This window comes from Drosophila persimilis, unplaced genomic scaffold (genome assembly GCF_003286085.1).
Source record: "Drosophila persimilis strain 14011-0111.01,24,50 unplaced genomic scaffold, DperRS2 tig00000002-arrow-pilon, whole genome shotgun sequence".
Taxonomy (NCBI): domain Eukaryota; kingdom Metazoa; phylum Arthropoda; class Insecta; order Diptera; family Drosophilidae; genus Drosophila; species Drosophila persimilis.
The window spans coordinates 12668038-12679993 of record NW_020825289.1 but is presented as its reverse complement, the minus strand read 5'-3'; the positions used below and the strand labels follow the sequence as shown (position 1 = coordinate 12679993).

The following is an 11956-nucleotide window of genomic DNA, read 5'->3' as shown; positions in this document are numbered from 1 at the left end:
ACATCGGTCGGGAGACGATCGGGCAGGGTGGTTCCTGCTGCCACTCAATGTTGCCACAGCACAAACAAACACGAACACTTGCCATACTCTTTCTGTGCCAGTTCCAGACCCAGACCTGGTCTCAGTCTCAGTCCCGGGCAGCCACAAGGCGACCGCGACCGATGCAGCGGAGAGCTTTTTGGGGACAATGGTGCCTGTGCTAGTTCCATTCCATTCCGTTCCGTTTCGTTCCCTGCGACGCGCTCGATGGGGATTTCATGTGCAGTTGATTAAGTGAAGATTCCCCTAAAAAAATCAAATGAGAAATTAGGCCCTGCCATGGGACAAGATTAGTTAATACTAGTATTCGCACTCGGACTCGTACTCCGGACTCCCCCTTCCCATCTCTCCTACCCGGAAAGCCCAGTAGGCATCAGCCTACACTCCTGTCCTTCCGTTCTCCTGTCCGTTTCCTGGCAAGGACCTAATGGCGCTCAAATTAGGACTCTCAGATTTATGTTCCGCCAGACAGGCGGACGTCAAGCAAGACAGAATGGCCAGGACGAACTTTAGCCGTAATTAAATAGTTGAAATTTCCATTTAAGTTTTCATTATCGACGAAGAAGGGAAGAGGGAAGAGGAAGAGGGAGAGGGAAAAGGAGAAGGAGCAGGAGCAGGAGCAGAGTCAGCGCATGGAGGCAATGAACTTTCGCCTGGGCTTCCACAGGGGCAGCATCATCTCAGGTGTCGGACGCAGTGTCTGCAGCAAATTAAACACGATTATTCGGCCAACGGGTTGTCCGTGCACGTGCACCAGCATCTTCCACGGGGGGGAAGTGAAGGGGCCACTGGTTTTCGGTTCCATCTCCGCTCGCTCCTCTGCCCGCCGGCGAAATCCATTTCTATAGTTAATAAGCTCCACCCGCTGTGCCACACGCCGCGTGCTCTTTTTGAGCTGCAGCCAGGCAGGGGGTCGGCCAGGGGACAGGCAACCGGCAACCGGCAACAGGCAACAGGCGACAGAGGCCGAGAGGGGTGCACCATAGCTCCGTGCTGTTGGTAATTTAATGGATGTGCTTGGTGCGGCTCCTCCGGCGACTCCTGCGGCGCATTGTAGTCGGCTGCCACTCACTTTCCTCCCGTCCCCTGCCCCCGAACGGCTGAATGGCTAATGCACTCGCCCCACCGATGCTGCATAAATTAATTGATTTATCCAGAACAGAACAGGGCTAAACAGAACAGAACAGAGCGCTGACGCATGGGGCGAATGGCTACTGGCTGGGAAGGGGCCCTCAGTTTTAATTAGCATTTTCTGGTTTTGATGCCCCAGTGCGTATACGCAATTAGACATATTTGCCTCGTTAATTACTAACCCTGTCCGGGCACATACGAGTACGGCACTAGCTAGTGCGAGCTCCACACTCCACACACATTAGATAATGGGACACACGTGGCAGGCATCCTTCAAGGATTTATGGCAGAGCAGGTCCAGCCCTGTCCAGCCTGCTGAAGGGGCCCGCAGAACGAGCCATAAATCTAAACAATTCCTCTCCCGCACATATATTCTCCGATTCGGGTTGGATAATGATTTTCTGCCCCTCTAAAATAATGCTGAATAAATGATTTTGAAGCTGACGGCATCCAAAATGGCCGAGGATTGGTCCACTTGCAGCTCAAATATACAGACATTCAGTGGGGGTCGGTTCAGGCGGTGGCCTAACCGCAAACCGCATTTCGGCCAGAATGCAAACTGCTAAGAGCTGCTGCCAGCTTCTAATTCTGTGGCTCCTATTGAAACGCTTTCGTTTGCGGATTGAATTATTCAAAAGCGATAATGGGATTACCCAGATCATGAGGATGACCATCAGCTTATGGCAGGATTATGCACTTGAATCGATTTGAGACTCTGAAATATATTCAATGAGAGTGCAGAGATCACAGGGATTATCATTTAAACTAAGTAACAGTTCGCTCCGGCGGTTGATATTCAACCAACGCGAACATCCTTCCGATCTTTGGGTGGTTATGGGAGCCGGTATGCCTACTCCACCATTATTGTTTATATATTCAAAACATAGCTACTGCTAGAGTCGTCCTTCATACGGGCTTCTTGTTTGCCTGTCATTTGATGATGCATCTAATGACCTAAAGGCTTAGACTTGACAGAACCGACCGATGCCACCTGTGTGGCTTTCAGGGCTAATCCATCAATGGCAGCAAGGCAGAAAGTGCCAACAGCAGCTCGGAGCACCGCAGCCAACACACACGAAAAATAAGCAAAAAAAAACCCATAAAATACCCGAAACTCTCGGTTAGAACAACGGCGACCGCAGAGAGGGGCAGGGGAGCGTTGGAGAATCGGTCACGTCCATTAAAATACATATTCGAAAAGCCCTAAAATCCATTCATTCAGGTGGGTCGTAAAAGCGCGAATGGCCACCACCCCGTGTCCTCCCTCGGCGGCTCCCGTGGGTCTCCATCATTCATCCATCGAGGGTGTACGCATGTAGATTTTCCTGTTCAATGCAGCACCGAATAGATCCCTTCCCTGGCGACTCCGCAGCAGGCTTTATTTATGCCCGTGTTTTACAGTTCAATAAAGTCAAATAAATTGGGATAAGAAAGCCAAGAGGACGACCTGGCGGATTTTGATGATGGGCACAGGCGGATCGGCCAAATTAAGGCCCCAAGCCTCGAAGGCCTGCCACAGTTGCTGAAGTGCAAAGACACAGGCGGAATGCCCATTGAGAGAAGTCAATGGAGCCGCCAGCGGGCTGAAGGTCAAGGGTGCGTGTCAGGCTGGCATTGATGGACGAAGACAAAGCTGAATGAGAACGTAGGCCCTGAGTGGGGACTGAAGTGGGACGTGGAACGCGATTGGTAACATATGCCAAGGTCATCTTTCGTTTTTTTATTTCTCAAATGAAAAGTGACCGCCAGTGCGCGAACCAATCGGAATTTCCACTCCCACCATCCATCCCCAACAAATCTATAACTTCTGAGAAAATGTCGAACATTTCTACTTCTCCGCCGCGTACTTCCCCCCGAGCTCGGACCACAGAACATGGAAACTTTATATATTATTGTGATCCATATCTGGCACTGAAAAGTTCTATAATTCGATTAACCTCGAACCATAACATTGGTTTCTGTGGTCGTTATCTGTGGTACTCCTGATAATTTTCGATAAATTTATATTAATGTTTGTTTGTAAGTAGTCATCAGAATTTCGTCTAGGGTCAGATACATAATCGCATCCCATGACTTATAAAAAAAACTTTAATCGGTCCAAGCAATAATTAGGGGTAATATAATGTATTCCATACCCTTCGTATTGAGAGTTCATTGGAAAGGAATACCGGGTAGTACTACACCGAAATGGCTGAACAAATCTCGAACCAAGTTCTTCCTTAATTGGGGGGAAAAAAGCAAAAATCAAATCTGCATTTGCGACTTGGGTGCCCAACTAGGCGGCAGCGTTCCATTGTCCGTGCTGTCCATCCGTTATCCTTCTGCAGGACAAACACTGCCATTGTCAGTCATTGATTGCCCGTCAAGATTTCTTCGGGCGCCCTGCCCTTCATTTGACTCTGCTCTCCGTCTCTCTGCCTTATCTATATCTACATAATGGGATGTCACTTTTAATTTGAGCAACGATTTATACCCCCTGTCTCCAGCTGGACATTAATTTCCAATAAAAAAGGAAACGACGATAAGCAGATGGATGCGGGATGTCCAGGCGCTGCCAAGTCTGAAGCACTTAAGGCAGTGCCAGAGATGGGCTTTATACGGGCTTTATCTTCATTGTGCTTATCAGATTCCTGGAAGTACACACAAACGCCCATACACTCGCCTCCCGCCATTCTCTGACGGAGGGAGAGACGTACTCCCCTCGCCCCCTTCTCTACGATTATATGAAGCGTGCTTTCATCTTTCGTTCGGTTTGGTTTGCCGGGTCGCATCGAACAATTAGCCAAAGAATACCCACAATTTAATTGTTATAAATGCCAATGGAACAACGGAATTAAGTAGTATTTATGGAAGGACCTCAATCCCCTGGCTGGTGTCTGGTTGCTGCTGGCTCCCGAAACCCCTTCCGAAGCAGCGACAGTGATCATTAATAACACTGGATTTTGCACTTGAAGCGCTCACACAGCTGTCCGTCCGTCCGTCCGTCCGTCCGCCCGTCGTGGGGATGGATGGTCCTGGGTGTCTGTGTGGCCTTGCTCTCTCATTACCATTAATCTCATGCACAGTTTGGAGCCCATGGAGACACATCTGCTCCGCACCCAGCGGACTCCTAGTTTGCGCCTAGTCGGAGTCTTCTCTGTGATTTCAATTAAAGGAAAAAAAACCAAGTTATGAAGATAAATGTCACTCGTCAAGTGGCAATCAATTAGTTAATGCTTTGCAGCGACGCCTTTGAGGTTCTTTACCAAAAGCCCGACCCCCAGGACAGGGACAGGATCTGGGACTGTGACTGTTACTGTTCCTTAGACGGTGGCAGTGACGGAGACCGAGGTGGAAAAGCGAAGACAACATAGTTTTCCCAACAGCAAAAGTTTTCGCCCCAGCGTGGGGCTGAGCCGGTGTCTGTGTTTGTCACAGAAATTATTCAATTACCAAATTAAATTTAATGCCTTGTACTCAGAGCTAGCAAAGAGAGACACGCGGGGGCTTGGGGAGTGAGGGCAGCATGCTTTGATCCCACTAAAAGCTTTAATAACTGTAAATTGCTTTCACAAATTTGTCTTCGGCACCGAGAGCCAGGGGAGCGAGCCAAAGGAGCTAAAGTGTGTCTCCCTTGTCGCGGGCCACCCGCCCGCATACCTGGGCGCACATTTTTCCCATTTCGGTGTCGTCCTGGCCCGTGACCAAATATTTAAGGACCTTCCACGTGAGCAGCACTTTGAGCAATAGCTTGAGTTCGAGTTCGAAAACGACGGGAACGGGAACCGGAACGGTAACGGGGACGGGGACTGGGACGGGACGTTATCGACGTTTTTCCTCTTTCTTTCTTGCTCCGCTGCATTCCGAATACATTTCCTACCCAGCCAGTCTCCCAATATTCATCCATCCATCTCTCTCTCATCCACTCGACGGAAGAGCAGCCGAAATCCAATTATATTCACTTTTTGTAGGGAAAAGCTCCTGCAGGAGGGCGGGCTGCCTCCGGCCTGCGCCATTAACTAATACCGAAATCCGCTTAAAAATTTAATTTTTTCACCTTTGCGTAACGTGCACGAAAAAAGGGCTGCCCCCCAGGAAATGTGTAATGTAATCCTCTTAGTTAGTCAGCTGCTCGGTGCGTGAATTCAAATTAAAATCGGTAAAGAGCATTTTGAGAAGTTCACTTCGGTGTGAGCTTTCGACTCCACTGAATTATCATACATACATGCTTTTGTCTGTCGCATTTGTACTACATATGACCACTAACCATACAGTATATAGATGTGCCAGTTCATACAACGAAAGTGTCACACACCGGCTTGCGCTATCCGTACCCCAGAGTGACGTCATCATGAGAGAGAGAGCGCAGAGAGAACATCTTTGCATGTGTTAGTACACACGCAATATGTTTCGACAAAAAGTATGTGATTGTATGTTTTTTCAGATTTTTTGAACTCTCTCAGGTCTGATCTGTTTTGCCACCAGCATGTTTTAGTGTATGGGTGCACATGCATTCTCACGTACTTTGCGTGTGTGTGTTTACTATTGCTGGCCGCTAGAACTGAAATTTGAGTTTGGTTCTTGTTTCGGGTCTTTTGATGGACTGACCTACCGCCACAAAATAAATGAAGAATGGGCAGGGGGTGGGGGTATGGTACACTAGGGCGCGGGAAACAAAATAAAAGCTGTTATTTGTTTGATTTATACCACAAAATATAAAATATTACAATAATATAATTGCACATTTATTTCCTTATCTTTAGCAGGTTGATTATAAATTATACAAATTATGCAAACGCCGTCGGTTCTCGACGTTTTTGTTTATTATAACTAAAATAATGATGTATCTAAATATACAATATAAGAAAATATATATATATACTTAAATAAATATGCATAAATATAAATGGAATTGGTTTTACATATATTTCAAATCAATTGTCAATCGCGCGCTTTCCGACGGGAATCTGCAAAGTACAAATTTAGATGCCGGTCGCACCTTGAATACTCTCATGGACAATACCCATAAATTTTCTAATTCAATTATAACATATCTTATGTACATACATATGCACATAAATATTAAAGTTTATTACATTCGTATATTGCATGAGGGTTTTCAAAATTACTGCTGCCCGGTCAGCGTCGAGTCGGTGTGTCTCGAGAGAAAGAATACAAAAACAAAATATGAATCGTCTGCGTGCTGAAACCGTAGGGCAGCGTGGTCGCTGATGTCTTTGGCGCGGCACAGTGGGGACTCAGCCGGAATAGTACAAAAATTGTATGAGTGCTTTAGATAAATTCTAATAGAGAATTTTCCTATCGAATTTTCCCACTGTGCCGCTCCAAAGACATCGGCGATCCGCGACCACCGCTTCGACGGTGCTGAGGCTCGAGAGTCCAGAATTGCCGAACAGACGAAACCGATGGGCAGCGGGGTCGCGGTAGAGACGAAGTACAGGCGAAAAGGGAATTAAAACCCCGCGCGCTCCCTCGTGCCGTTTGGGTTCTAATGTTAGGACCCGCCATAGAACAGCTTTTTGGTGCGACCGGCATCTAAATTTGTACTTTGCAGATTCCCGTCGGAAAGCGCGCGATTGACAATTGATTTGAAATATATGTAAAAATATATATATTTATGCATATTTATTTAAGTACATATATATATATATTTTCTTATATTGTATATTTAGATACATCATTGTTTTAGTTATAATAAACAAAAACGTCGAGAACCGACGGCGTTTGCATAATTTGTATAATTTATAATCAACCTGCTAAAGATAAGGAAATAAATGTGCAATTATATTATTGTAATATTTTATATTTTGTGGTATAAATCAAACAAATAACAGCTTTTATTTTGTTTCCCGCGCCCTAGTGTACCATACCCCCACCCCCTGCCCATTCTTCATTTATTTTGTGGCGGTAGGTCAGTCCATCAAAAGACCCGAAACAAGAACCAAACTCAAATTTCAGTTCTAGCGGCCAGCAATAGTAAACACACACACGCAAAGTACGTGAGAATGCATGTGCACCCATACACTAAAACATGCTGGTGGCAAAACAGATCAGACCTGAGAGAGTTCAAAAAATCTGAAAAAACATACAATCACATATTTTTGTCGAAACATATTGCGTGTGTACTAACACATGCAAAGATGTTCTCTCTGCGCTCTCTCTCTCATGATGACGTCACTCTGGGGTACGGATAGCGCAAGCCGGTGTGTGACACTTTCGTTGTATGAACTGGCACATCTATATACTGTATGGTTAGTGATATGACACATGTATGTGTCTCTGGAATGGTATGCTCTCAGCTGGAAAAATACATTTGCAATGCATTGCAATCTGTGCGTTTGGACGAAAGCATATCGGAGACTTAAATACTCTGTAAATAAACTTATACCGGGTTATTAATTACATAAAACCATTTAAAGATAATGCAAACATACTTCGTACATGCATGAAGTGTAGCGCTTGGTGGCCCATCTCTAATTTGAGCGCAGTGTAGAAACAGTCGTCAAGAGAGGGAGCTTTGAAAGCTCCAGCGATCAATGTGATGTGTCGTTCTCTTTTCATTCGCTAATCTGAGTTTAATAAGTAAAGGTATTTTTAGTTAGTGGCAGCTGCAAAAATCTAATAATTTAATCCATTTTAGAGCCAAAAATGTCAGACAAACCCGTTCTCTACTACACACCCCGCAGTCCCCCTTGCCGAGCCGTGCTGCTGACAGCCGCCGCCTTGGGGCTGGAGCTGGATTTACGGTAAGTTATCGCTCGCCTTCCCTCTCTCTCCTTCTGTGTAACTGGCTAGCCGGTCCGCCGATCCCCTTTCACCTCAGCGCTGTTAATGTAAAGGCGGGAGAGCACCTGACGGCGGAGTTTCTCAAGCTAAATCCGCAGCACACGATTCCGGTTCTAGACGACAACGGCACCGTGGTGAGCGACTCGCACATCATCTGCAGCTATCTGGCGGACAAGTTCGGAGGCGCAAGCGACTCCCTGTACCCGAGGGACCCCGCACAGCGGCGCACAGTGGACGCGCGTCTCTACTACGACTGCGGGCACATCTTTCCCCGCATCCGGTTCATCGTGGAGCCCGTTATCTACTTTGGGGTATCCGATGTGCCCGCCGACCGCGTCGTCTATCTGCAGAAGGCCTACGACGGCCTCGAACACTGCCTGGCTAGCGGCCCCTACCTGGCTGGCGACAAACTGACCATCGCGGACCTGTGCTGCATTGCCTCGGTGTCAACGGCCGAGGCGTTCGCCCCCCTCGAGGCGGCCAAGTATCCCCTCCTCGCTGAGTGGGTGAAGCGCCTGCAGGCCCTGCCCTACTACCAAAAAAGCAATCAGGAAGGTTTGGACTTGCTGGTGAATCTGGTCAAGGGCCTGCTCGCGGAGCGTCAACAGAAGCATACTTGAGTAGTCCATCCAGAACAATCAATCAATATTAAATGTAATAAAAGCGGAGGCCATGCATCATGCTCCTATCAGCACACAACAATGGGAAATGTGATAGGAGACCAGACCAGTGCGGATGGGGCCACGGCACGCGAGCGTAGGAGTAGGAGCAGAGACATCTTAACAGTTATGTGCAGCTGGTCTAGAAGTAATGGAAAAAGTTTTTTATGGGCCAACTGAAGCAACCAGCAAGGACCAACGACCAAGGACCAAGGAGCGACTCGAACTTCGCCCTGGACTGTGGAAATAGAAGCCAAAAAGTTTTCTTTGATGCTGCTGCCCCCCGGCACCACCCCGGTGGTGCTTGTTTTTCCTGTTCGTGCTGCCGTGTTTGTTGTTTGGCTGCTCTTGATATTGATTACAACCTGTAAGCGATCGCATTATAGTTGTTAAAGCATCGTCGTGGACGACTTTCGACTTTGGCCACTTGGACGAGCTTCGAAGGGGACTCCGCCGTCTTGCGGGCATTACGGGTAAAGTGTGGGCAAGTTGTCATCATGATCTCCTCCTGTGTAAATGTGTGTTTCCTGTCGAGGTTTCACTGCCAAGATGATGTTACATGATGTGACATTTCATACAAAATATTGTGCTGATGCTCGATCAGCGTCAGATGATGAAGGGAGACGCATCACAACTCATCAACACTTGAGACAGGGGTGGCAGTGGTGGCGGGGATGGCAGGGGAGTTTCGCCCACATGCACTCAGCGCGAATTGACGCGCAACACTGCCCGACAAAAGTTTCGGCTCAGCAGCCCCAGCCTCTGGGCCAGAGGATTGGACAGTTCCCCGTTTCGCTTTACACTTTCCCAAATGCCATTAACTTTTGCGGTGGACGCTCGTCGGAAAGGTTGAAGCCTTCTTTTTGTCCATTTGCCAGTGTGTGTGTTTGAGCGGGATTAAAATTTAATGCCGCAAAAGGGAAGAGCTGAAAGAAAAGCACGAAAGTGGAGAAAAAACCCGCCTAAGCGTGTGCCCCACGAACCTGGAGCACAGCCCGGACCAACTGTAGCTACTCATGATTAATGATGCCTCTGGTCGGTGCCGGGCCGAGACCTTCTCCCATTTCCAGTTCGTTTAAAGTTGAATTGTCGTTTTGGCCATCTGTTTGCTGCTGTTGTCGTTATTGTGGGGTCGTTTCACTGTTTGCTCTGCGGTTGCGGTTTGTTTAACAATGAAATTAACTAGTCGAACCGAAAGTCGCAAAGTCCCCAATGAAATTCAATATTTCAATAGAATTTGGTATTTGGAAATAATTGGAGTACACGTACGTAGGCACTGTGTGTGCCTGCCGAACGATGCCAATCAACGTAACGAATATAAATTCAAATGAACAGATAATTATTATGCTCCGAGATTGATTACCAATCAACCCCAAACAGTCGATTCCAATTCAATCCCTGGCCAGAGCAGAGCAGAGGGCGGGCTCTGTGGCAGTGCTCTGCTGATGGGGAATTCATGTTGCCACACATTGGGCGAACAAGAGCCCAGAGAGGTTGCCCATGTTCTGGGCTCCGATTTGCCATTCGATGTGAAACCTGGCACTTGCGTTCGGCTATTCAACAAGGACATGGCCGATAAAATTGGTATCAAAGCAGACATTCGGCTCGGGATAATCACTTTGTTCACTTAAATGCCCTGATCATTGGGCAATAAGCGACATTCAGTTTCGAAAACCAACCTCCTCCGCACGACTGCCTCTGTTGTAGGCATGTGCATGTGTTGGCCGGTGGACAGGACAATGCCACTGTCCACCATGCAGACTTCCATCTGCCATCGTCCGTCTGCCAGCTGCTGATAAGCGCCTGCCCGAACATGTGCAATTCGAATGAGGTCACTCCGGCCGAGCGTCCTCTGCGTCGACTCGAGGCCTGCTGATTAAGTGCTTGCCGTTCAGGGGCAGCGGCTTCATTTGCATTTCCATAATTGAATGGACTTACTAGATCTGTGCATGCAGATTCAATTCAAATGGAAAGCCGTTGTCCTTGCGATTTTCCCTAAATCAATATCCGGCCACCACGTAAGAGGGAGAGGGTGTACAGTGATTCTCAGAACTAAAATCCGCAAAGAGTGTTTGCTAATCTCAAATGCAAAGATTTGTAATCTCTCCTTTGATATGAATCTACATAAGAGTTTCGGTTGTAATACAAAATTGTTCTCCTTTATCCTTTCGGATAAAATGTGTGCATTGTCACGCTCTTCTTACTCTTGCGATACGCACTGTATACAGACATACAAAGGTCGAGTGTCGAGGTCAGTCCCTGTCGAATAGATAATTGGGAAAATGTGTTAAAAGCAACTATTTGTGGACAGGCTGTTGCAAGTTTAATTAGCGTTGAATAATGGAATTCACAGAGGGACAAATACAGAACAGAACTCCCGTATTATCCTGCAGAAACCCCCTGCTGTGCCCCAAGGTACACGTAAGTACATGAAAAGGATGTAAGTCATTCAATAAGTATGATAAGTAGCAGTAATTATAGACGGCGACGACAATTTGTTGGATACTAAGTGCTCGAAAAACTTTACCAATTAGAAGCAACAGCCAGCGAATTATTACCCATTCGTGGTGCAGGGAGACAGGGAGGCAGGGAGACAGTCCCCTGGCTTGCAAATGAATTCATTCAGCCATATCTGTATGACTCAAGCCACCATGTCATAGGCTGATTACAGGCCTGAATAAAAGCCTCTTCCCTCCACGCCGTTTTCACGCATTCGCCTCATTGCGCTTCGGCGGGCCGGGCCGGGCCAGGCCTGCCTTGCCGCCTGTCTACTGCCTGCTGCCAGTTCACCGCCTCGGCCGTAAAGCTCCTTAAACCAATTAACTTTCATTTTCCGCCACAACACGGCCACAAAATGGCAGCTTCGTTTTCATTTTTGGCTTGGTTTCTGCGATTTATGCTGCCACGGGTCCGGGTCGCAGGCCTCGGGGGCAATATGGGTGCTGCCTGATTTACCTGCAATGAACGTGCATAATCGGTATCCCCAAAATAGCGTCACCATGATTCCACCGCAGCTGGACAGCCATTCTTCCGTGGTATCATGCCAGGTGCCAGGTGCCAGGTGCCAGATGCCAGATGCATCCTGCATTCTGCACCAGTCGAAATTTTCCAGCAGCCTTCCTAAGGAAACACACACAAGCTTTTGCAATTGCCTGACCTATGGCCGGCACGTACACGTTCCCATGTTTTGCATATGAGAGCCACTCACTTCCACGCCCCATGCCTGGCTCTTTCGCTCTCTGTCAGTTTTGGGTTTTTGAGGGCAGCTTTTGTAATTGGTTTTGGCTCACCTGCTCACAGATTCCTCGTGCATCCTAGCAGGGGGCCATCAGTCCTGCTTT

The 11956-nt window shown here is 47.6% G+C and overlaps 1 protein-coding gene across 2 annotated transcripts; it reads left to right on the top strand.

Moving 5' to 3' along the window:
• The first annotated feature begins 7688 nt into the window (after positions 1-7688).
• Positions 7689-8658, top strand: LOC6592904 (glutathione S-transferase 1). 2 transcript variants are annotated; one of them, XM_026985065.1, is made up of 3 exons: positions 7689-7752; positions 7811-7916; positions 7994-8658. In XM_026985065.1, the coding sequence occupies exons 2-3, from the start codon at positions 7819-7821 to the stop codon at positions 8574-8576; spliced, it is 681 nt and encodes a 226-aa protein (XP_026840866.1). In that variant the 5' UTR covers positions 7689-7752; positions 7811-7818; the 3' UTR covers positions 8577-8658. The 2 variants fall into 2 exon arrangements, with proteins under 2 accessions (XP_026840866.1, XP_002018572.1); XM_002018536.2 differs by having other exon boundaries at positions 7695-7758.
• Positions 8659-11956: the final 3298 nt, after the last annotated feature.